General features: G+C 36.5%; 1 protein-coding gene across 4 annotated transcripts in view; it reads right to left on the reverse strand.

Moving 5' to 3' along the window:
- The window catches only part of SLC44A5 (solute carrier family 44 member 5), a 405,392-nt gene that overhangs the window by 21,030 nt on the left and 357,583 nt on the right, over window positions 1-26,779 (reverse strand). For all 4 annotated transcript variants that reach the window (XM_077778996.1, XM_077778997.1, XM_077778999.1 and 1 more), the window contains exons 12-16: window positions 26,462-26,545; window positions 23,124-23,236; window positions 6,709-6,840; window positions 3,147-3,246; window positions 369-461 (exon numbers count right to left, since the gene is read on the reverse strand). In XM_077778996.1, the coding sequence (XP_077635122.1) occupies window positions 369-461; window positions 3,147-3,246; window positions 6,709-6,840; window positions 23,124-23,236; window positions 26,462-26,545 (522 nt within the window). The remainder of the gene's footprint in view (window positions 1-368; window positions 462-3,146; window positions 3,247-6,708; window positions 6,841-23,123; window positions 23,237-26,461; window positions 26,546-26,779) is intronic.

Below are 26,779 nucleotides of genomic sequence, written 5' to 3' on the forward strand. Positions count from 1 at the left end.
TATAATCTTTTAATAATTCATACATTTTTCAGGCCCAGAATAATATAAGATGGGTTAGCTGCACTGAGTGGCCCCTAAACAATAAAATTTAAAAAAAATTTTTCTTAGGGTATTGCCAAGAAATACCATATGTGAAGACAAAATAAAACAAAATCTACCATATGACCTATCTGAAAGGAAATGCAATCAGTAGGAACACCTTTTTTTAGAGCTTAGCAAAAAAAGAAAAAAAGAAAAAAAAACAGAAAAATAAAAAACCCTTAGTATGTTTCTTGTCTTCTCAGGATGGAAAACACTGGACACAAACTCTTGGTTCTTAAATAATAGAGTGGACCTGAGGTTTAAAGATGTCAATTACCAAAGGATACACTGCTATCACCACCCAGTAGGAAATACAGATGGAGAGGAAAATGAAAGTTAAAAGTGGATAAGCTAATGTAGTAGGGATATATCCAATGGCTCTGAAATAAAACAATAGGTGAAATTCAAAATGATCCACAGATATGGTTTTTCAAGAATTTCTCTACTTACACTATAAATAAGCTTTAGACTGAATTAATTCAAGAACTGTGGTAATAACCATTGAATCTTTTTTGCTAATCATTCTGGCATATTCTTGGTTAGCTTTTAAATTTTACTTAAATTTTATTTGTTTTTAGTAAAGTAGAGGCCTGCTTTTAATGCTCATATTTGATTCGTCCCAAAAGTTCCCCAAGTTTCTGTGTGACTCAAAGATTTGATACCCCAAACCTTCTCCTCTTTGGTTATTTCTGTATGACTCAAAGATTTGATACATTATAATCATATTTCTTCCTTTTGTTTAGATTCTTAGACTTTCAAAATTGGAAAGAACCTTGAACACCATCTGATCAAATGTGAGAATCCTTCCCTAATTCAGGAATCCCTTCTATACTATTTTCTAAATATGTTCATTTCTGGTGACCATATTGAGTGATAAAGACTTACTTTTATATGACAGAGCTTTTCTCTTAACAACTAAAATTTAGAAAGTTCTTTCTTATATGCTGGCCTGTTACTCTTCCATTACCTTTTGGAGAAGAAATGATCATCTTTTCCATATAGTAGCACTTCAAGTAACTCTTTTTTTTTATGCTCCAGTATAATCATTCCTTTGATATTTCTTCATAAGTCATAGTGTCTGAAATATTCACCATCCTAGTTGCCCTATTCCTACTTTTGAATGATCTTTTCAGCATATGACACTCAAAACCCAATATATGTTTGATAGAGTCGCTGAGAATTATGATGGAACTATTTCCACTCCTAATGCATTGACATGTCTTGGATTCCTTTTGCATTTGTTACCTTGTTCACCTCACTATTTGAGCTATGTTTTCTTGCCTTGTTCCAGATACTGCTGTTAAGTGAATCACTGAACATCTCACATTTACCCTGTTTTCTCACACCAATTTATTCCAGCTCTAACTTTCCCTTGGAAAAAAATTGTCAATTTGTCATAGTTGAATTGGCCGTCTAACACACAAACACGGAGGGGCAAGTTACAGTGAATGGTACAATATCATATTACTTAAAAATAAACCCAGAGGGGCTCCTGGGTGGCTTAGTCGGTTAGGCGTCCGACTTTTGCTTCGGTCATGATCTCGCGGTTCGTGGGTTCGAGCCCCGCGTCGGGCTCTGTGCTGACTGCCAGCTCAGAGCCTGGAGCCTATTTCAGAGTCTGTATCTCTCTCTCTCTCTGACCCTCCCCTGCTCACGCTGTCTCTCTCTCTCTCTCTCTCCTAGAAATAAATAAAAATATTTAAAAAAAAAAAAAACCCAGAATAGCAGTTTTCTGCGGCTAATAATAGGGCTTCAGTTATTATGGGAAGGAGACTTTAACAAACTTCTTGCTAACTATTTAAACCACTGGATTCAGGTGATACTATTATAATTATAGATGACAATTTTGTTAAAATAATCCTTAACAGATGATTTAAAATATTTGGTCTTTGGTCATTAGAAACTTGGTTGCCATTGTACTAAATAGAAAGCATGGTTTGTTAGCTTTATAGAAATGTTTTTCTCATTTCTTCTATGCATTATTCGAAAGTTTAAAGTATTATCCTCAAGTGACCTTTTGGAATAATTTAGAAACTGTAGGTGTCATTACCTCCCAGTATGAATTTTAGTGTTTATTTTATAGCATTTTTTAAAAGTTTTTTTTTTTTTTGAGAGAGAGAGGAAAAAAAAATCTCAAGTAGTCTTTGCACTGTTAGTGCAGAGTCTGATGCGGGCTTGAACTCACCAACTGCTGGGCCCAATCTCACAAACTGAGATCATGACCTGAGCCGAAACCACAAGTCAGATGCTTAACCAACTGAGCCCTAGAAACCCTTATTTTATAGCATTAAAATTCTTTTTCAATATTTGTTTATTTTTGAGAGACAGATCATGAGCAGGAGAGGGGCAGAGAGAGAGGGAGACACAGAATCCGAAGCAGGCTCCAGGCTCCGAGCTGTCAGCACAGAGTCCAATGCCAGGGTCAAACTCACAAACTGAACCAGTTGAACTCAGAAGCTGGATGCTTAACTGACTGAGCCACCCAGGAACCCTTATAGTATTTTTTAAAAAATAAAAATAGTTCTGGGTATAAAGTGTTCCTAATTAAGAGATGTATATATAAAATATATCGTCTGGTGCTCCCTAAGATCAGTTATTCTATTAGCAAATTTTGTCACTCATATAGAAATGGTAATAGCATATAATTGACTATAGAATTATGGTGATTTAGAGTTTTGCAAATGATCTCAGCCATCAATATTAACATATGATTCAGTATGGGAGTAATACAATATATAATACAAGTTACTTTTATATACCACCTTATCATTTTCAAATGTTATTATCCTAATATACATTTGGTGTTTAAAAAGTGCTAATACATAGACTAACAGGTTTCAGCCTTATTTCACCCTATGATAATTGAGGTTTGGAGATACTGAAGGATTTGTTAGCATGACCTTTCGAATAAGTGGCAAAGTCTGAACTTAAGTCTTCCTGATGGAAAGCAGATTTCTTTAACAAGTCTTCTTAACAGGAAAATCATTTGCGGCATCTATACAATAGTCAGTGACTGATTTGACTGGCTGATAAACATTATATAAATTTCTCCATTAGGACCTTACTTGCTCCCTTCCTTCAGCAGGGCGATGGAGATGCGGATTCGTTCCCTGAGGAAGATCATCATGAGGATGATAAACACTTCAAGAAGGCAGAGTATTACCACTTTAAACAGGAAAAAAAAATTAGTGTGTGATGCAAATAAATCCAAAAAAACAAACTTTCTCTGCAAAAGTTAGGACTGAGTTTTATGATTATTTCTGCCAATTCTGACTCTCCATAATTTAAGCAGTGCTACCACTCCCCAAATGCCAATCTTAGAAATTCACTTGCAAAACCTCCAAGAAATGCTAAGAAATCTAGACTAAAACCTTTAGCTAGAGTTTGAACAACTCAGTTGATCAGGCTTCAATATTATCTATAGAAACATTTCACGCCATTTGTAAAAATAAGACAGAAGGAAGGGCTGCTCTAGGAAGCTTTATTTTATACGTGTTCATTTACACTTCATTGAGTAAGAGAATTACAGAAGAAACTTTTTGAGCTGTCCACCCTGCTTACAATGCCTCTTCATTAATTGACGTTGCTAACTGACAGGCTCTTGCTAGCCACATCTTTATTTTGTGACTCCACTCATCATGGCTGCCAGTGATGGAATCAGGGTGTAAACCCAATCCCAGTTGTCCGATAAAAGTCTCAGAATTAGAACTAAGGGAATCTACTTCAGTTTTGAATTGAAGGTTATAAGGCTCTTGACCTCTGAGTTAATACAAACTTAATGAACTGTGTCAAAACCACATTTACATGAAATAAGTGAGTGAATTTGCAAAGAAAGAATAAAATGTATGTGTATTAAAGAAACAGAGAAGAGAGGAAGTCTTGGGTTCTTTTGGCTTTCTGTCTCCTAGATCCAAATACACTTGAAAGTCTAGCTGCTTTTCTGTTGTTTTGAGTTTGATGAGACACTTCTATATTCTTATAATAAGTCCCGATGCCTTGCCCCAGCTTGTTCTAATTTTTTCTTTTTGGCTACCTTCAATTAGTTTCTTTTTACTTTAATCCAAATGTTCCTAAGTATTATATTTCCTCAATTCTAAGACACATCTTTAATTTAGTAATAACTTTTTAGGAAAAATAAGAAAATCCTTCATTAAACATCTTTTCATTGATTGTAAGATGCATTCTCACTTCAGAGAGGTTAAAAAGTGAAAAGTTATGGATCTTAAAATTAAGGAAATACAGCACTGCTAATAACAATCTGAAACTATAGGAGAAACTTAAGGAAAAGCTAAATCTCCACCTGTGAAAGAATCTGTTCCATTATATCCTTGCTAGACGGTTATTCTGCTCATGCTTCAACACCTCAAGTGACATGGCACTCATTTCATTCTATTGTTATACCACAAAGATTCTGATGTTACAGCACATATCACTTAACATCTCCAAGTAGAAATCAGCTAACCCAGAGTTGTGAGAGGATCTTCATAATGTATTATTTTACCACTACATCTTCTTTTAGTTAAATTATATATTTATGTTTTCATGCATATTTAATTCTCTTAAATTGAGTCCAGAATTATGGGGTATAGCCATAGTAAGCTAAAAGCATTATCTTAGGATAAACCTAATACGAGATATGCCATAATCACTTTGTGTTCTGAAATTGCATTGATAAACAACATTTGATATTAAACTTCTACTTTTACAAAATCACATATCCAAAAATGATTAGAGATTTTATTGTCTTTTGAATTTATATATTATATTCTTTTCTTGTGTTTGAATAAGAGCAAACAAAAGAAATCTATTTTTTGAGACCCTATAGAGAAGGTGGTGTAATTCTAACTTCTCAGAGGAGGAGACTGGGATAACTAATAGCAGAAATGAGAATTGAACCATCTAACACAACCCAAGACTCATAAAAATGATAATTTTTGTATGTATAACTCTGCTTATTTTTAGTGTTTCCATTGATGAGTGTAATTTCACATTACACCCTTCTCTTTGGTACCTAGAATTTTGTCCAAACAAGAGCAAGTAATCAATTAATGTCTGACAAATGGGTTGTGAAAGTGGAGGCTCATATGAGGAAAGATTGGTATTGCTATACTTGAAGCTTTGTATGTTCCTCAAAGGACATCCTTCAACTTCTTTAGTGGCAGATTCTATTCATGTTACTGATTTCTGTGTTCAAGACACTGACGAGATAACAGTGGGAAGACCACAGAACCTGTAACTAAGATCCGTCTGAGAATAAAATGAGAGGTTTCAAAACATGATGGATGAGATTCATTATCTTTAGACATGATAGGTAATCACAAGTGGATTTCTGACAAAGTATGGAATCACCCAAATTCAGGAAAACATTTGAGGATACAAATCCTAAGATGCCCTTGATTTTTATAGTTAGAAAAAAATAGCTAATAAATGAAATAATTCTTTTGAAACATATTTGGGGGAAAATGTGTTCTATGAAGGGAACTAATCTGCTTAAGAGGTGCACATGGGAACCAAAGAACAAGGATTTGACATTTTGACCTAGGACTGCCCAAGAAAAAGAAAAATCAAATGTGGCAGGAAAAAAGGAATCTGATGGGGGCTTCTGTGCAGGGCTAGATCACCAAACTTAGCATGAGTCTATAGAAAAAGTCTCTCAAAATTATACAAAGCCCTCTGCTAAAAAAGCTTCTCATTATTAATTTTGTTCCCCACATGCCTTGATCCCAGGAAAGCAGTGTCCTAGATGGAATATGTCTGCATTCTGGTCAGGAAAGGTATCCTAATAGCGTAAGAAACTAAAATGACACACTAGTGACATGACATGGGTCTCTTCTCAAAAACCCGATGACTTCTGGGTGAAGTGACAAAATGAAGTTTTCACATTATGGGGATGGGACTCATAGGTGGACCTATGATTCTCCCATCAAGATATTGCTCCCCTCTGAGGCTCTCTCTGGGCTTCTTACCAGACCTCCTTGAATATGCCTTGCCTGGTGCTCGCACTTAAATAATATGAAGAATTTCTTTTAAGGCAACATGTAACTAGAGATTATTTTAAAATCTTGATTAAAGAATATTAATCTCTGTGAAGTGGAATGAATATTATAATAAAACCATTCTAGGAATATAAAAGCTATCTCTGAAATCATCTTGCTTTAAATTTTTTTTAATGTTACCCTTAACTAATTCAATAATCTGAACACCTCAAAAATGTAAATTCATTTTGTTACTTATTACATTGCGTGTAATAGTTTAAAGGTCTTGTTAGGAAAACAATTTTTTTCTGTTTTTTAAAATAAATTTGAAAACTTCAACTCTTTTTCCTTTCAAAACACCTTTCTTGGATATCAAGTTAATGGCTATAAATACCCACATCCAAACCATTTTAAGTTGAAGGCAAATAGCATTAAATCATTGTAAGGTAATATTTCCTCATATTACATAATAAATTTCCCTTAGTGACTTTTCCATTTACGATAGCTAGTAAGATCATAGATACATTTACTTTTATGACATTAGTGATAAGTGTATTTAACAAGTTACACAACCCAAGATGTCCTTTAGGCAAAAAAAGATTCCCTTTCATTATTATAACTTTAACAAAACCAGTTTTTAAAATCTACTCACTAAATGTGAACCATGTTTGTTTCAGTTGAAAGTACATGCTTATATCAGTCTGAATCCCGATGTCATATACAGATAGGTGAGACTTTGGCCGTCCCTGAAGACTGTGGTATTCCTGGTAACAGTGAACTATTCCTTGAAAAGAAAAGAAAAACAGACTAATATAAAATGTTATTTTCTGCAATATAAGCGACACACTTAACCATACATATCTACATGAAATTGAACAGCATGGTCATTTCTACAAAGGCAACGTTTATATTTACATAGTAAACATTTTATGTGGATCTAATATTCTAAATGTGCTATTGCATTCAAATAAATGTTAACAGTATTTGCTTGGCTCACTGTGGTAACGTCTGGCTTTATATGTCCTCATTAGAAACAACCTCAATTTTCATCAACAGGGACTGGCTAAATAAGTTTTGGTATATTTGTACAGTAGAATACTATCTTTTTATATAAAGAAGAGAAAGTGTACTGATATTCAACGATCACTGAGATATTTTGTTAAGTGAAAAAAATCAAGGCACAAAGTGACATAAAAGTGTGCTGTAATTCATGTAAGAAGTAGAAAATCTTTATATATATTTTCTTGTGTACACATAAAGTATCTCTGGAAGGATACACAGAAATATATTTTTTACTTCCAGGGAAGGAAACTTACTGACCAAGGAGTAAAATAAGAACACATTTCACTGTATAAACTTTATACCTTTTGAAATTTGAAGCACATAAAAATACAATCTAATTAAAAAGCAAATTTTTAAAAAAGATTTAAGTTGAAAAAAGAGTGCTTTTGAATTAAAAATTTTTGGTGAAGTCATGTCTTGATAGAATCACATAACGTGTAGTCTTTGATCAAGACTAAATCCAGGCAAATCAAATATGGACTAACGAGATTTCCCCAAAACACTATTTCAGACTCTATAATGACTTTTTACATGGTCTAGATAAATTGGGAATAAAAACAATAGAGTTAATGAGTTTATTTTTATGACCAATGAGTCTGGATTATGTCCATTAGAAATGTCTAGGCAACAATAAGAAAATGTGCTTTAAAAAAACATGTTTATTTTTTTTAATGTATAATTTATTGTCAGATTGGTTTCCATATAACGTCCATTGCTCATTACAACAAGTGCCCTCCTCAATGCCTATCACCTAACTTCCCCTCTCCCTCATTCTCCCCCTCAAGCCTCAGTTTGTTCTCTGTATTTAAGAGTCTCTTATGGTTTGCCTCCCTCTCTCCCTCTCTAACTTTTTCTTCCTTCCCCTCCTCCATGGTCTTCTGTTAAGTTTCTCAAGATCCACATATGAGTGGAAACATGTGGTATCTGTCTTTCTCTGACTGACTTCTTTCACTTAGCATAATACCCTCCAGTTCCGTTCAAATGGAACAGATTTCATTCTTTCTCATTGCCAAGTACTATTCCGTTGTATATATAAACCATATCTTCTTTATCCATTTGTCAGCTGATGGACATTTAGGCTCTTTCCATAATTTGACTATTGGTGAAAGTGCTGCTATAAACTTTGGGTTACATGTGCCCCTCTGCATCAGCACTTCTGTATCCCTTGGGTAAATTCCTACCAGTGCTATTGCTGGGTCATAAGTTCTATTGTTAATTGTTTGAGGAAATTCCACATTGTTTTCTAGAGCGACTGCATCAGATTGCATTCCCACCGACAGTGCAATACAGTTCCTGTTTATCCACAACTTTGCCAGCTTCTATAGTCTTCTGAATTGTTCATTTTATCCACTCTGACAGGCATGAGGTAATATCTAGGTGTGGCATTGATTTGTATTTCCCTGACGATGAGTGATGTTAAGCATCATTTCATGTGTCTGTTGGCCGTCTGGATGTCTTCTTTGGAGAAGTGTCTATTCAGGTCTTCTGCCCATTTCTTCTCTGGATTGTTTGTTTTTTGGGTGAGGAGTTTGATGCGTTCCTTGTAGATTTTGGATACCAGCCCTTTATCTGATATGTCATTTGCAACTATCTTTTTCCATTCTGTCAGTTGCCTTTTAGTTTTGTTGATTATTTCCTTTGCAGTACAGAAGCTTTTTCTATTGATGAGGTCCCAATAGTTCAGTTTTGCTTTTGATTCCCTTGCGTTTGGAGATGTGTCAAATAAGAAATTGCTATGTCTGAGGTCAAAGAGGTTGTTTCCTGCTTTCCCCTCTAAGGTTTTGATGGTTTCCTATCTCACATTCAGGTCCTTCATCCATTTTGAGTTCATTTTTGTGAATGGTGTAAGAAAGGGGCTAGTTTCATTCTTCTGACTGTTGCTGTTCAGTTCTCCCAGCACCATCTGTTAAAGAGGCTGTCTTTTATCCAGTGGATACTCTTTCCTGCTTTGTCAAAGATCAATTGGCCATACATTTGTCAGTCCAATTCTGGGATCTCTATTCTATTCCATTGGTCTAGGTGTCTGCTTTTGTGCCAATACCATACTGTCTTGATGATTACAGCTTTGTAGTAGAAGCTAAAGTCTGGGATGGTGATGCCTCCCACTTTGGTTTTCTTCTTCAACATTACATTGGCTATCTGGGGTCTCTTGTGGTTCCATACAAATTTTAGGATAGTTTTTTCTAGTTTTGAGAAGAATGCTGGTGCAATTTTGATTGGGATTGCATAGAATGTGTAGATTGCTTTGGGTAGTAATGACATTTTATCAATATTTATTCTTACGATCCATGAGCATGGGGTGTTTTTCTATTTCTTTGTGTCTTCTTCAACTTCCTTCATAAAGTTTCTATAGTTTTCAACATACAGATCTTTTTACATCTTTGGTTAGGTTTATACTAGGTATTTAATTGGTTTTGGTGCAATTGTGAATGGGATCAGTTTCTCGATTTCTCTCTGTTGCTTCGTTATTGGTGTATAAAAATGCAACTGATTTCTGTACATTGATTTTATACCCTGTGAATTTGCTGAACTCATGTATCAGTTCAAGCAGACTTTTGATGGAGTCTGTCAGGTTTTCCATGTAGTGTATCATGTCATCTGTGAAAAGTGAAAGTTTGACTTCATCTTTGCCCATTCTGATGCCTTTTATTTCATTGTCTTATTGCTGATGCTAGGACTTCCAACACTATGTTAAACAACAGTGATGAGAGTGGACATCCCTGTAGTGTTCCTGATCTTAGGGGAAAAGCTCTCAGGTTTCCTCCACTGAGGATCATACTAGCTATGAGATTTTCATAAATGGCTTTTATGATGTTTAAGTATGTTCTTTCTACCCTGAATTTCTTGAGGGTTTTTATTAAGAAAGGAAGCTGTCTTTTGTCAAATGCTTCTTCTGCATCTATTTACAGGATCATGTGGTTCTTATCCTTTACTTTATTAATGTGATGTATCACATTGATTGTTTGCAAATACTGAACCAGGCCTGCAGCCCAAGAATGAATCCCACTTGGTCATGGTGAATAATTATCTTTATATGCTGTGGATTTCAATTTGCTAGTATCTTGTTGAGAATTTTTACATCCATATTCATCAGGGATATTGGCCTGCGTTCTCTTTGCTGGGTCTCTGTCTGGTTTGGGAATTAAAGTGATGCTGGCTTCATAGAATGACTCTGGAAGTTTTCCTTCCATTTCTATTTTTTAGAATAGCTTGAGAAGAATAGGTATTAACTCTGCTTTAAATGTCTGGCAGAATTCCCAAGGGAAGACATCTGGCCCAGGACTCTTATTTGTTGAGACGTTTTTGATAAGTGATTCAATTTCTTTACTAGTTATGGCTCTGTTCAGATTTTCTATTTCTTCTCGTTTGGGTTTTGGTAGTGTGTGGATGTTTAGGAATTTGTCTATTTCTTCCCGGTTGTCCAGTTTGTTAGCATATAATTTTTCATAGTATTTCTGACAGATTGGTTGTAATAAATCCCTTTTCATTCATGATTTTATCTATTTGGGCCCTCTCTTTTTTCTTTTTGAGAAGCCTGGCTAGAGGTTTATCAATCTTGTTGATTTTTTCAAAAAACCAACTCTTGGTTTCATTGATCTATTCTGTTCCTTTGGATTTTATATTGTTTATATCTGCTCTGGTCTTTATTACCTCTCTTCTTCTGCTGTGTTTGGGGTGTCTTTGCTGTTCTGCTTCTAGTTCCTTTAGGTGTGCTGTTGGATTTTGTATTTAGGATGTTTCTTGTTTCTTGAGATAGGCCTGGATTGCAATGTATTTTCCTCTTAGGACTGCCTTTGCTGCATCCCAAAGGGTTTGGATTGTTGCATTTTCATTTTCATTTGTTTCCATATATTTTTAAAATTTCTTCTCTAATTGCTTGGCAGACCCATTCATTCTTTAGTAGGATGTTCTCCAAAAACATGGAGGTTTCCTAGACTTTTTCCTGTGGTTTATTTCAAGTTTCATATCATTGTGATCCGAAAGTGTGCATGGTATGATCTCAATTCTTTTATATTTATTGAGGACTGTTTTGTGACCTAGTATGTGGTCTATCGTAGAGAATATTCCATGTGAACTCGAGAAGAAAGTATATTCTGCTACTTTGGGATGTACAGTTTTGAATATAATTGTTAAGTCCATCTGGTCCAATATATCCTTCAGGACCATTATTTATTTATTGATTCTCTGTCTAGATGATTTGTCCATTGCTGTAAGTGGAGTATTAAAGTCCTCTGCAATTACTACATTATCAATAAGATGGCTTATGTTTGTGATTAATTGTTTTACATATTTGGGTGCTTTCAAATTCAGTGCATAGACATTTATAATTGTTAGCTCTTCCTGATGGATAGACTCTGTATTTATTATATAATGCCCTTCTTCATCTCTTGTTACAGCCTTCGATTTAAAGTCTAGTTTGTCTGATATAAGTATGCATATTCCAGCTTTCTTTTGACTTTCAGTTTCATGATAGATATTTCTCCATCCTCTCACCTTCAGTCTGAAGATGTCCTCAGGTCTAAAATGAGTCTCTTGTAGACAACAAATAGATGGATCTTGTTTTTATTATCCATTCTGATACCCTATGTCTTTTTATTGGAGCATTTAGTCCATCTACTTTCACTGCTATTATTGAAAGACATGGGTTTAGAGCCATTGTGTTATCTGTAGGTTTCATGTTTATAGTGAGGTCTCTGGTACTTTGTGGTCCTTGCAACAGTTCACTCACAGAGCCCCCTTAGGGTCTCTTGTAGGGCTGGTTTTGTGGTGATGAATTCCTTCAGTTTTTGTTTGTTTGGGAATAATACATTTATCTCTGCTTCTATACTGAATGACAAACTTGCCAGATAAAGGATTCTTGGCTGCATAGTTTTCCTGCTCATCACATTGAAGATTTCCTGCCATTCCTTTCTAGCCTGCCAGGTTTCAGTAGATAGGTCTGCTACTACCCTTATGTGTCTACCTTTGTTTGGTATGGCCTGTTTATCCCTAGGTGCTTTCAGAATTCTCTCTTTGTCCTTGTATTTTGCCAGTTTCACTATGATATGTTGTGCAGAAGATCAATTCAAGTTATGTCTGAAGGGAATTCTCTGTTCCTCTTGGATTTCAAGGTCTGTTTCCTTCCCCAGGTTGGGGAAGTTCTTAGCTAATACTTGTTCAAATACACCTTCAGCCCCTTTCTCTCTTCTTCTTCTGAATTCCTATAATACAGATATTGTTCATTTTGATTGCATCACTTAGTTCTCGAATTCTTCCCTCATGATCCTGGATTTTTAAAAATCTTTTTCTCAGCTTCATGTTTTTCCATAATTTTATCTTCTAATTCACCTATTCTCCCCTCTGCCTTTTCAAACCACGCTGTGGCTGCCTCTATTTTATTTTGCACCTCATTTATGGCATGTTTTAATTCATCATGACTATTTTTAAGATCTTTGATCTCTGCAGTAATGGAGTCTCTGCTGTCTTCTATTCCTTTTTCAAGCTCAGTGATTAATTTTATGACTATTATTCTAAATTCTTGTTCAGTTGTGTTGTTCAGATCTGTTTTGATCAATTCTTTAGCTGTTACTTCTTCCTGGAATTTCTCTGAGGAGAGTTCTTCCGTTTCATTGCTTTGGCTAGTTTTCTGTCCCTTATGAGTTTTAAAAGCTATATTATGTCCTCTGTACCTGCGAGCACTGCTGTATTAACAGGGGGGGGGTCATACACTGTCCAGGAGGTGTTTTTTAGAGAATGTTATTTGCTCTCTTTCTTGTGACTTTGGTATTTTATTTCCCTTCCCATAGTGATGTTTTGGACTCTCCACCAGGTGTCCTTTGAATTGTAACTTGAAGTAGCCCTGGAAAGGAAGACAAACAGGAAACAAAGACATGCAAACACACACACACACACACACACACACACACAAACAAGCACATAAACAAAAAAACAATCCAAATGCAAAAAATCAGAAATACCAACTACAAAAGAACAGGTTGGGGGCAGTGTTGATGGAAGAGTACATACAAAAAGAGAATTTATGTGTGTGGGGGGGAGGTAAGAAAAAATAAACATTTACCAGGCAGAGAGACTAAACAGCTTAATCCAGAGAGAGAGAAAAGAAAATAAAGAAGGAGGCAGGGAAAAAGAAATGAAGATAAAGTTACCCAGAGAAACTATATAGCTTGGTTATTCCAGAGAGAAAGTACAGAAGGAGGTGTCGAACATGTATCAAAAGAATGGAATAAATATGTCTGTTTAAACAAACCAACAACCAGAGTGACCAGCAGATAAGAAAGGAAGAATATATCTAAATAACAAGAATTGTCCTAGAACTAATCCAGGCAATGCAGCAGCACTGGNCTATTGATGAGGTCCCAATAGTTCAGTTTTGCTTTTGATTCCCTTGCGTTTGGAGATGTGTCAAATAAGAAATTGCTATGTCTGAGGTCAAAGAGGTTGTTTCCTGCTTTCCCCTCTAAGGTTTTGATGGTTTCCTATCTCACATTCAGGTCCTTCATCCATTTTGAGTTCATTTTTGTGAATGNCAGCAGCACTGGTCTAGAGGAGGGGGCTATGTGGTTCCACAGTGTCTATCCTGCTCCAGTAGATACACAGTTACCCAGCGCCAAGGGGCATGGTTTGGTGTAGGCTTGTCCCGCCTTCACTGTAAGTCCATCAGACCAATCCCTGAGGCCCCTCCTTGGTGGTGGTGGGAAGACAAATGGCAACCCCTAGTCCCTTCTTCAAGACCTGGTGTCCCAAGTCATTCCTTTGGAAATGTCCGCACTGTGCTTCGGGTGCAGACGAGGCAGTCTCTCTTGCTCCACCAACTCCCCTGCCGTGGTGCCTGTCTGAGATTCAAACTCCCACTTGTGCGTCCTGGCACTGAGGAAGCTCCTCTCAATGCTGCCTGATATGTGGTCCCAGTTGTTTTTGTCCTGTGCCACAGCACCTCAGGGGAGGGGACCAGTTTAGCCTACTGCGGGCTGCGCCACTGAGCTAGCCAGGCCCCAGTCCCAGTCCAGAGAAAGCCCCACAGTTGGAGATGGGATACGTCTTTGCCCCAGTCCGAGGTTTTTTCTTGTCCAGATACAGTCCTATGCTTCCCCAGCCACTCTTTCTCTTCCCTTTGTCTCTCAGCAGAAGTTCCTCCATGCCTACATGGCCCATTTTATCTCACCCAGGTTGCAATCACCCACCTATGGCCCATCAGCTTGTCTCGGTCTCTCTGGTACACTCAGTCTCTTTCCCTCTCAGACTCTTGGGGTTCAAAGTCCTTTGGCTTCAGCTCTTCTTTGTTTGAGAGATGCGTGAAGTACAGATCCCCCTACTTCTCCACCATGTTGGCCAAAAACGTTTATTCACTTATCGAGTACTCACAAGCAGGGGAGGGGCAGAGAGTGAGGGAGAGAGAGACTCCCAAGCGGGCTTCGCACTGTGCCGGGAGCCACACCGGCCTCTTTGGATGGCAGTCACAGCAAGGAAATGGCAATGTTTGCACAGCTCCTGCCATGAGAAATGAAGACTAGTATCTCCTTCTGCTACTACTGGCTCATGCTGGAAATGAGCCTGCTGGTATTGACCAGGCCTCACAATATTCCATATCAGACCCATATTCTGAATACAGATACCTCATAAGGAAAAGCATATTCCTGCCTTTACAAAAGAGACTTTAGATGAAAGCTCTATGGGCAATTGCCAAAAGGCTCTTCCTATGGGCCTTGCAGATCCAAGATTTAAGGGGTTAAGAACACAAGAGTTACAATTGAGCCTGGCCCTGAGACAAAGAGCCTATTTCAGGGCAGAACATAAGTTACTACATATATCTTTGCTAATTGGTGAAGCATAGCAGTCCCTTCCTCAAGGCCTACATTCCACAAACACCCTCCCTTACACTGGCAACTGGGATGAGGATAGATAAAAGTAGCTAAAACATAAACCCAGGTGCAAAGACTGGCAATTTAGGGCCCCCATGGTAGTTTCCACAAATAAACCAATTCAGAAACATTTATCTTCTTGAGGGCCAGACAGAATAACTCCTAGCTTATCTATATACAATTTAACTTGTATGTTATGCTGTTTTTCACCATGAACATTCTGTTAATTGATCACAAAAGGCCTCCCATTGTAAGAAATTCCTTTCTATGACTTCATCTTGTTGCTGAACCTTAAAATAAAGACACCAAAACCGACAGGACAGAGATGCCTGCCTGGTGATCAGAAAGAATCTCGGGGCTCTCTCATTCTCTTTCGCCGACACCGTCCATCCTTCAGGGACCCCTGGACCTGTCGGAGCCGGCGCGGCCTCCGACAGCACTGTCAGTGCAGAGTTCGATGTTATCATAAGATCATGACCTGAGCCAAAATCAAGAGTCAGTTGGTTCCCTGACTGAGCCACCCATAGGCAATCCTGAGAAGAACTCGTTTTTAAACCCCAATCGTAAACTAACAGGTTGTTTTCTAGATACCAGGGAAGAGGGTGAGGTCCATGGAGAGAGGCAAGACTAGACTAGAAGGGACATTTGTTTATCAAAGAGATATAAATCTCTTTCAGGTCCTGCTTTCCCAGGGTCTTTTTAAAAATTCCCATAAAAATGCTTTTGGAATACCTTATACAAAATTATATGTAATAACAGATGTAGATTTTAAAGCATATAGTCAAATGAACACATATAGATGCATCACCTAGTTTAAAATTTATAATCCTAATTTTGCTCTAATTAAGCAAAATAAATTTTTCTCTTCTGAGATCTTCATCCTATCCCACTTCCCTGCCTCTCCCTGCCAAAGATTCTGAATTTTGTGATTGTTCTCTTGTTTTAAGAGAAAGATGCATTGAAATCTCTCAAGGGTCGGGGTGCCTGGGTGGCTCAGTCAGCTAAGCATCTGACTCTTCATTTCAGCTCAGGTCATGATCTCACAAGTTTCATGAGTTCAAGCCCCACCTTGGGCTCTGTGCTGGCAGTGCAGAGCCTGCTTGGGATTCTCTCTCTCTCTCTCTCTCTCTCTGTGTCCCTCCCCCACTTTCACTGTCTCGGTTTCTCTCAAAATAAATAAGCTTTAAAAATATAAATAAGAAACCTCCCAAGGGAGATTCCTAACTCACAAATTTTTTAAGATTTATTTATCCTTATAATTTATGAATCTTGGATTTATTTCATTAGATACATATATTTTTAGAGTTGGTGCACCTTTTAAGCAAATTAAATCCTTTCTAGCTCTAATAATGCTTTCTATTCTAAAATCTATTATGGAAACTGCAGCTTTTTGGTTAATGATTTTAAATACATTTATATTTCTTTCACCAATTTTTTCCACCCTCCATCGTCCCCACCTTCCACCTCTGGCAAATATCATCTGTTCTCTGTATCTACAAGCTTCTTTTTTTAATTTTATATTTTTAAGCTTTAATTAAAATATAGTTGACCTATAACATTAGTTTCAAGTGTATACTGTAGTCATTCACCAATTCTATACATTACAAAATGTTTACTACGGCAAGTATAGTTACCATCTGTCATCGTATATCATCACAATTTTATTGACTGTATTCCCAGTGCTGTACTTTGCATGCATCCCCATGGCTTATTTTATAACTTGACGTTTGTACTTCTTCATTTCTTTCACCGATTTCATCCATCTTCCCAACTCCTTCACTTCTGTCAACTACCAATTTGTTCTCTTTATTTATGGTATGTTTCTATGCTTGTTTGGTTTTTTAGATTTGCCATATACATAAAATCATGTGGTATTGGTCTTTCTCTGACTTACTTAACATAACACTTTCTAGATTCATCTATGTTATTCCAAATGGCAAGATTTCATTATTCTTTATCCATTTTTTAACAATGTCTTTATCCATTCATCCATTGGACATTTAGTATTGTTTCCTATCTTGGCCATTGTAAATAATGCTAATGAACATGGAGGTTCATAGGTCTTTTTTTAGGGTTTTCGTCTTCTTCAAGTAAATACCCACATGTGGAATTGCTGAATCATATGGTAGTTCTATTTTTAATTTTTTGAGGAATGTCCAAACTGTTTTCCATAGTGGCTTAACCAATTTATGTTTCCTACCAACTTGTGCATAAAGGGTTTCTTTATCTCAACATCCTTTCTAACATTTATTTTTTCTTTTTTTGATAATAGGTATTCTAATAGGTGTGAAGTACTATCTTTTTGTGGTTTTGATGTGCATTTCTCTGATAATTAGCGATGTTGAGTACCTTTCCATGTAGCTGTTGGCCATCTGTATATCCTCTTTGGGAAAATATCTAGTCAGATCTTCTTGCCATTTTTAAGCCGTTTCTTTTAGGTCTCTTTTTTGTTTTTTGGCTACTGAGTTTTGGGAGTCCTTTATATTAGCCCCTTTATCATATATCTGATTTGCAAATATTCTCTCCCATTCAACAGGTTGCCGTTTCATTTTGTTGAAAGATTACTTTGCTGTGCAGAAGCTTTTTAGATTATGTAGGTTCACTTATTTTTGCTTTTATTGCTTTTGATTTTTATGTCCTATTAAAAAAAAAGACATTGCTAAGACATCTCAAGGAGCTTACAGCCTTTGTTTTCTTCTAGGAGCTTTATGGCTTCAGGTCTTATATTCAAGTCTTTAAATTCATTTTGAGTTAATTTTTATATATAGTGTGAGAAAGTAGTCCAGTTTTTCCAACACAATTTGTTGAAGAGACTGTACCTTCCCACTGTATATCTTGGCTCCTTTATCATAAATTAACTGACCATATATGAGTGGGTTTCATTTTGGGTTCTCTATTCTGTACCACTGATCTGTGTCTGTTTTTATGCCAATACCATACTTTAAAAATTACTATAGCTCTGTAATATAGCTTGAAATTAGGGTACATGATGCTTCCAGTTTTGTTCTCCTTTCTCAAGATTGCTTTGAATTTTTGGGTTTTCTGGGGTGTTTTTGGTTTTGTGTTTTGTTTTTTGTGGTTCCATACAAATTTTAGGATTATTTTTTCTACTTCTTTTAAAAGCATATTTGGAACTTTGATAGGGATTGCAACAAAGCTGTAGATTACTTTGGATAGTATGCAGATCTTAACAATATTTATTCTCCTAATCCATGAGAACCGAATATCTTCTCATTTATTTGTATCTTCTCCAATCTCTTAATGTTTTGTAGTTTTCAATACATAGGTCCTTCACCTCCTTGGTTAAACTTATTCCTAGGTATTTCATTTTTTTGATGCAACTGTAAATACGATTGTAAATGGATAGATAGCCCAGACAGAAAATCAGTAAGGAAACATCAGCTTTAAACAACATGTTAGACCAGATGGACATAACAGATATATTCAGAACATTCCATCCAAAAGCAACACAATACACATTCTCCTCAAGTGCACATGGAACATTTTCAAAGATAGATCATATGTTAGGCCACAAAACAAATCTTAATAACTTTGAGAGAACTGAAATCATATCGAGCATCTTCTCTGACCACAATGGTATGAAGCTAGAAATTAATTACATGAGGAAAACTGGAAAATTCACAAATATGTGGAGATTAAACAACATGTTACTGAATAACCAATAGATCAAAGAATAAATCAAGGGTAAATTTAAAAATACCTGAGACAAATGAAAATGAAGATAACATGCCAAATTTATGGGATACAGCAAAAACAGTTCTAAGCAGCAAGTTCTTAAGGACAGAGCTTACCTCAAGAAACAAGAAAAGTCTTAAATAAACAACCTAACTTTAAAACTCAAGGAACTAGAAAAAGGAGAACAAAGGAAGCCTAAAGTTAGAAGGAAAGAAATAAAGATTAGAGCAGAAATAAATGTGATAGAAACTAAAAAGATAGAAGATCAATGAAACTAAGAGCTGGACCTTTGAAAAGACAAAACAAATGGTCAAGTGTTTAGCTAGTCTCACCAAGGAAAAAAGAACTCAAATAAATAAAATCCAGAATGAAAGAGGAGAGGTTATCGTGGATATCAAAGAAATACAAAGGATCATAGGAGACTACAGTAGATCCTTGAACAACAGGAAGGTTAGGGGTGCCTACCCCGGATGCAGTCAAAAATCCATTTATAACTTTTGGCTCCCCCAAAACTCAACTATTAATAGCCCAGAGTTGACCAGAAGCCTTACTGATACCACAAGCAGTTAACTAACACTTAATATTCAGTGTTTAGAATTATATATACACACACACACACACACACACACACACACACATATATATATAATTCTCTCTCTCAGTACATAAATTTAAAAAAATCATAAGGAATAGAAATATATATATAATGTACTATATATATACATATATATAATGTACTATATTCTTATAATAAAGTAAGCTAGGGAAAAGAATGCTATCAAGAAAATCATAAGGAGGGGGACCTGGGTGGCTCAGTGAAGCTTCTGACTCTTGATTTTGGCTCCAGTCATGATCTCACAGTCTGTGGGTTCAAGCCATGCATCAGGCTCTGCATTGACAGCCTACTTGGGATTTTCACTCTCTCTGCCCCTCCCCTGCTTGTGTTCTCTCTCTCTCCCTCTCTCTCTCTCTCAATACATAAATTTTTTAAAAAATCATAAGAAATAGAAAATATATTTATAGTACTGTATTTATATATAAAAAAAATCTGAGGGCACCTGGGTGGCTCAGTTGGTTGAGTATTCAGCTCTTGATCAGGTCATGATCTCCCAGTTAGTGAGTTTATGCCCTGTCTCAGGCTCTGTGCTGAGAGAGCAGAGCCTGCTTGGGATTCTCTCTCCCTTACCCTCTGCCCATCTCCCACTCATTCTCTCTCTCTCTCTCTCTTTCTCTCAAATAAAGAAAGACTTTTTAAAAAAATCTACATATAAGTGCAAACCCATGGTGTTCAAGGGTCAATTATATTTAGAACAATTATATCCCAACAAATTCAACAAGTTAGAAGAAATGCATAAATACTAGACATATACAGCCCACCTATATGGATACATGATGAAACAGAATATCTGAACAGAGCAATTACTAGTAAGAAAGTTGAATCAGTTATCAAAAACCTCCCAACAAACAAAAGACTAGGACCAGATGGCTTCACTGGTGGATTCTACCAAAATTCAAAGAATTAATACTGTCCTTCTCAAGGTCTTTCAAAAAAAAAAAAGAAGTGTAGGGCACATTTCCAAACTCATTTTACAAGGCCAGTATTACCTTGTTGCCAAAATCAAACAGACACCACACGAAAATTATAGGCCAAATATCCCTGATGAATATAGATGCACAAATCTTCAACAAAATATTAACAAACGGAATCAACAATACATTAAAAATATCATATACCATGATCAAATGGTATATTTGATTTATTTCTGGGATTTATTCCCGGGATGCAAAATGGTTCATCAACCACATATCAATAAATGTGATGTATCACATTAATGAAATTAATGAAAGATAAAACTCATATGGATCCTCTCAATAGATGCCGAGAAAGCATTTGACAAAATTCAACATCCATTCCTGTTTAAACCAAGATTGTTTACTGAGCAATTATTACGTGCTAGGTAGCTAAGTACTGTATGTACATTAAAAAAAATAAAAACTCAAGAGTCTAGGGAGCCTGGGTGGCTCAGTGGGTTAAGTGTCCAACTTCAGCTCAGGTCATGATCTCACGGTTCACGAGTTCCAGACCTGTGTCTGGCTCTGTGCTAAGAGCCTGGAGCCTGCTTCAGATTCTGTGTCTCCTTCTCTTACTCTCTCTGCCCCACCCCTGCCATGCTCTGTCTCTCAATCTCTCTCACAAAAATAAACAAACATTAAAAATTCTTTAAAAAATACCTAGAGTTTTTATTATATAGTTGAAGACACTACAAATTAGAGACACTATGTACTTGTAGAGGGTCACACAGTTAATGCGCAATGAATCTGAGATCGTGCCTTTTCTATCTCCNGAGTTCCAGACCTGTGTCTGGCTCTGTGCTGAGAGCCTGGAGCCTGCTTCAGATTCTGTGTCTCCTTCTCTTACTCTCTCTGCCCCACCCCTGCCATGCTCTGTCTCTCAATCTCTCTCACAAAAATAAACAAACATTAAAAATTCTTTAAAAAATACCTAGAGTTTTTATTATATAGTTGAAGACACTACAAATTAGAGACACTATGTACTTGTAGAGGGTCACACAGTTAATGCGCAATGAATCTGAGATCGTGCCTTTTCTATCTCCAAATTCGTGTTTGTAACCCATTGTTATATAGCCTCTCCTATATAACTCTTAACTTTTTCTGGTAAGAATTGTTCCACTGATATTCAAAGGCACTTGCTCACAAATAGCCTGGCTTTTTCTCTGCTTAGTATGACACATCCAGTTTGTTGTTTGCCCTAGTAAATTGGCTGTCATTAGGAGCAAATGGTTGGTTTCTCATGATATGAAGAAATCAGTTGTCCAAGATGGTAGCAGGTCACTTATATATAATATTATACTTCTCAGTCTCACTAGACATTTCCTCACTCAATAATGGTTTCAAGCTGATTTGCCACACCATAATTGCCAAGTTAGCACTATACCTAGAAGTCAATAGGGAGCTGAAATTGGTTATTTCACCAATCTTTCTCCCTCTTACCACTGTCAAACTTGCATTACTGCCAAACTCAGATTTTTCTCGCTCCCTAAGACAAGTCAGTAAAATCAATACCAGACTTCATTGTCCTTCCTTTCTTGATGACAATAAAAGTGATAGAATCACCTGCCCAGACTCTGTAGTGGGAGAGGGCAAAGTTTATTTTAAGCTCCAAGCAGAAACACACAAAAAAGACTTTCATACAAACAGCTGTCTTGGGAGTTTTTGGATTAAGGGGTATCAGTTCTTATGTTCCTCCATCAGTATGACCCACCTCTTCACATGCAGCTGCAAGTAGGAGCAGACAAAGAATACCTGCAGAGACCTAACAACTCTCTAGAAACCTAGTGAAGATAACGAGGACAGTGACAATAAAACAATACATTGAATGTTTCCTGCTTTCCAAGTATTGGTCTAAGAGCATTATATTCATCGTCCCATTTAATCTTCACAATCTGGTGAGATGGAGACACCATTATTGTGCCGGTGTTACAAAGAAGGAAACTGGGTCTTAGAATCATTAGGAAACTTTTCCAAAGTTCCTCAGTTTTACGTTATGGAGTTGGGATTAGAACGCAGGCTAACCACAGACCCTGAGGATTCAGCTGCATTCTTATACTGATATATGTAGAGTTCTTCTTTAGGTGACAAAAGTAAGAATTTTGCTATTTTTTGTGTCTGCTACCATAAAACAACATTGCGAATCCAAATGGTACTGTAGGGGAAATCACTTGAATAGAAACATCTCAAACATTCATATATTGGCCCAAATATTTATTAGCAGACTGAATGGATACTGCCTTAAGTGTTATATTGTTCCCTGGGAGAGACTTTAGTTCCTTTTTGGCATTCACACTGTCCCTGTACTGCTTTTGAGGAGACGGAGTTATTCGTTAGATTTCAACCTTTACATAAAGTAACTCTCCATCCAAAGAGTGTAATTCAGAAGACTTGCCTCTAGAGGGTGATGCCTCATTATGGAGTACAGGCCAATTATTAGAATGTGTGACATTATCTGGATTAAAAGTATTGTGTTCAAGGAGAAAAACAGATCACACTTCTGTAATTACGCAGACCTTGCCTCTGACCAGACAGACAATTTAAAGGAATAATTCGTTGGAAATATTTTTTATCAACATAAAAGGTTTTCTTTTTATCTCCTTATTAATAACCATGAGGCATGAGACCAAAGGTTAGTAAGGAAAATGAGTAGAACATTTTGACAGCACTATTTTTCAAGATAAAGAAGATAAAAGTAATGTAAATAATATATGCAAAATTAAATACTTTTTCTCAATTTTACTCACGGAGTAGGGAGTAAAGAATAATTAAATTCACTGCAAGTAAAATGCTTTCTGGTAACAGATACTGATAATAAGTTGATAATGAAAAGAAAAGGACTACTTTGATGTTTGGCGATTTTAAAAGCGGCGATACCTACCATAACCTATAATTCCAATCACACCCACCATGAAGACCCAGAAGAGTAATCCAGCTATGTATTTCAGGAGTATCACAAATATCCAGCTAAGGAACATGGCGATAATCAGGCCACTAGAGGAAAAAGCACACAACACAGAGGGGTTCAAATGTGCTAAACATAACGTTAACAGCAAGATGACACTTTTTTTCTATTCAAGATAATTCTCTTTATTTTACCTAGGTATAGAAACATTTATAATATTAAAAAGCATAAGCAATAGTTCCTATTAAGACTTTCATATGAAAGAGTTGGACCATCAGGAACTTCATACCTGAATCAATCATTGGGGACCTGGGTAAGTTGAAGTCTGGCAGTAACCATTGTTCAAGGAAACCCTCCAACCCACAGTTTTGGCCTATGTGCCACAGCTGTCATACCACATTTTTCCCTTCAACACATCTAAGTCATAAAACATATCCAGGATAAATCTGTGCTGTTCTATCTACCTCATGACTAATGGGAGGAGATCTTATGAAACAGAACTATCTAGAAGTAAGGGAGCAGTCTTAGGGAAGAAAATAAAAATAATTGCCCCCACATAGTTCCTGAACCCATGATTTTGTAGTCATTATTATGGTCTAATTACCTCTAATAGTTTGTGATGTCTATCAGCAGACATCTATTTTAGGTTCCCAGGGATCTATGGACTATTATATGGAGCCTGATAAGGCTTCCGTCTCCTGGGTCATATGACTTCATTAAGCAATCAGCAGCAGGACTATTTTTTGTTTGTTTTAATTTCTTCCTGGAGTTTGAGCTACTAGAGATACTTTTCCCCCTCCCCCATCCATATATCCAGGTTAAAGTGACATTGGGTTCCTCTAGTTATTTTCATTAAATAGAACTCATTAAGAAGATACCTCCAATGCTCTTTTTAAGTTTCCAAACAGAAACACAGCTTGGTATTTTTCTTGTCTCCAAGTATTATCTTTTTAAAAATCTTAATAATTACTGTAGCTGGATAGATGTCAGCATTGTATCAAAGTAACTTCTCAGGTCCTATTCTTGCAGAGCCTATGCTTTCAATCTAGAAGTCATTCCCTTTTAAAATCACAGATACTTGGGGTGTCTTGGTGGCTCAATTGGTTAAGCATCCAACCTCTGCTCAGGTCATGAACTCCTGGTCTGTGAATTCAAGCCCCACATTGAGCTCTGTGCTGACAGCTCAGACCCTGGAGCCTACTTTGGATTCTGTGTCTCTGTTTGTCTGCCCCTCCCCTGCTCGTGCTCTCCCTCCCTCAAAAAGAAACAAACATTAAAAGAATTCTAAATCACAGATACTTTAATGTTGAAATATTCAGTAGGGTTGAAGGATTATTCTAGGGCATAGTCTAAGGTGAATATTCAAAAAGGTGAGGGGGGGCAGTAAAGAAATACAACTGATTATTCTTTTTGTTTTTAATTCCTTCATAAAATTCTAAATGCATAAACTAAGGGCCAGCACATTAGTCTTTGGCTTTAGATTTATGAGATAGACGGAGAGCAAGAGAGTTGAAAACAAAGGGACTGTGTTCCAGTGGTGTGAGTGGAGCCTAGCTAGAGAGGGCTTCAGTGTGTGGCGGGAATGAGGTGAACAGGAAGTTCTATCATAATGCATACTTTTTCAGATAATAGTTGAAAAGTCCAAAATAAAGAAGAAATGTGTAACGTATCTAGTGATATTTGAATCTGACAGTAGGAGAACCAGTTTAATACCTGTCAAGTATAATCTCTGCCATGGAAAGATATTCTGAAATAGTGATACACACTGATAATAATTATTGTGTTTAAGATGAAGCATTGAAATGAGTAAACTCTCAATAAACCATCTAGTTTTACACACAAACTAGTCACTGGTACTTTACACACATTACAATTTTGACTTTATTAAGCACCATATTGTTAAATCTCTCTCTTATTCTCCTAGTGGTTATATAACTGTTCCTTGAACCCTCATTTTCTATACATCTTCTATGTTCCAAGAATTGCACAAGGAGTTAGAAAAGTAGAGAGGACTTTTTAGACTTTAGACTTACCATGGTAAAGAGTTCATAGTTTATCAGAGAAAAAAGAGCCAGGTAAATAACATACAGAATTCTAGGTTATAGAGATGATAGCAATATGTGTGTGTGTGTGTGTGTGTGTGTGTGTGTGTGTGTGTGTGTGTAGGTATGCACATGTGTACAACACAGTGGGTAGGAGGAACACAGAAGGAAAAGTAATTAATTGTATCTGGAGAAGTCAAGAAAGACTTCATAAATTACACAAAAGCTGATTTTAAAGGAGATAGAGTTGCCCAGGACACAAGAGTTCAGGAATGGGTGTGCTATTTGATGTGTTTAGAATACAGGATTAACCAAGCAACATGGGTGGAGTTGAATCTGGAAAACTAGTTAGACCAGATTGTAAAGGGCCTTATAAAGACTGAAGAAGTTTTCTGTTTTTGGCTTTTTTTTTTTAATTTTTAAAATGTTTATTTATTTTTAATAGAGACAGACGGTGAGCAGGGGAGGGCAGAAAAAGAAGGAGACACAGAATCTGAAGCAGGCTCCAGGCTGTGAGCTGTCAACGCAGAGCCCAATGTGGGGCTCAAACCTACGAATCACAAGATCATGACCTGAGCTGAAGTCAGACACTTAACCGACTGAGCCATCCAGGGATCCCCTTCTCTTTGTTTTTTGATCACTAGGGAACCATAGATGCTTTTAAGTCATAAGAAGATGATATAAGAGCCAGGCAGTAACAACAGCCTTAAATATACCAAACACATGTACCTGCTTCAGTAGAATAATTGCATTTTCCCTTACCTTTCAGGAATGCAAATCTTATGTCTGCAAATTTTTAATCTCATCCTCCCTTCATATATTTTTCAGCTCCTCATAACTACAGTGACCTTTGATAATGATAATAAGAAAATTTTGTGGAAAGGATGTGTTTAAAAAAAAAAGTGATCCTTTGGAGGTCAAGGGAAGGATAAATGAGAAAATAGAACTAGAGAAATAAGACAACATCCACTGTAACATGATAAGAAGCAGATATATTATAGATACTGTTCCCGTAAGACTTGAAGTATGTTTATACATTTATTGGTAATTTGATGAATAAAGTTCAAAGTTACATTCTTAGACCTTTTGCAACACTGGGTGTATTTCCAAATATCTTTACCCCATCTTCGTCCTATGTGAAAAAGAAAATGGCAGGAACTGAGATTTAAGTCAACCTTTTATTCACAAATATGAATGGGAATTTGAAGAAAGAGTTCTACAAGGATAAAATCAGACTGGGACTGGAGAAGAAACAGCAGTGTTTTCACTTACAGGAGAATCCAATACCAAGTTGTTGCATAGTCTTCAAATATTTTTATTCCAATTGCCCTTGCATCGAGTATTTTATTGACACGGCTGAAATCAAAGAAGGAAAAGATCAATTATTTTTTGATTACCACTAAACAGAAATGTTCATGTTATGATAAAAGGGTTTTGCAAGCTGCCTTTCAAAACATTTTTATAAATCATTTATCAAAAGTCACTCTTTCCCCAGCCACAACAATATGTAAGATGTCACTATGGTAGATTACAAAGGTGGCTATAGCTACACACACAGAGAATGTGGCTTTCAAGAATGGCGAACAGATC

Source organism: Crocuta crocuta, unplaced genomic scaffold (assembly GCF_008692635.1).
Source record: "Crocuta crocuta isolate KB4526 unplaced genomic scaffold, BGI_CrCroc_1.0 scaffold58, whole genome shotgun sequence".
NCBI lineage: Eukaryota > Metazoa > Chordata > Mammalia > Carnivora > Hyaenidae > Crocuta > Crocuta crocuta.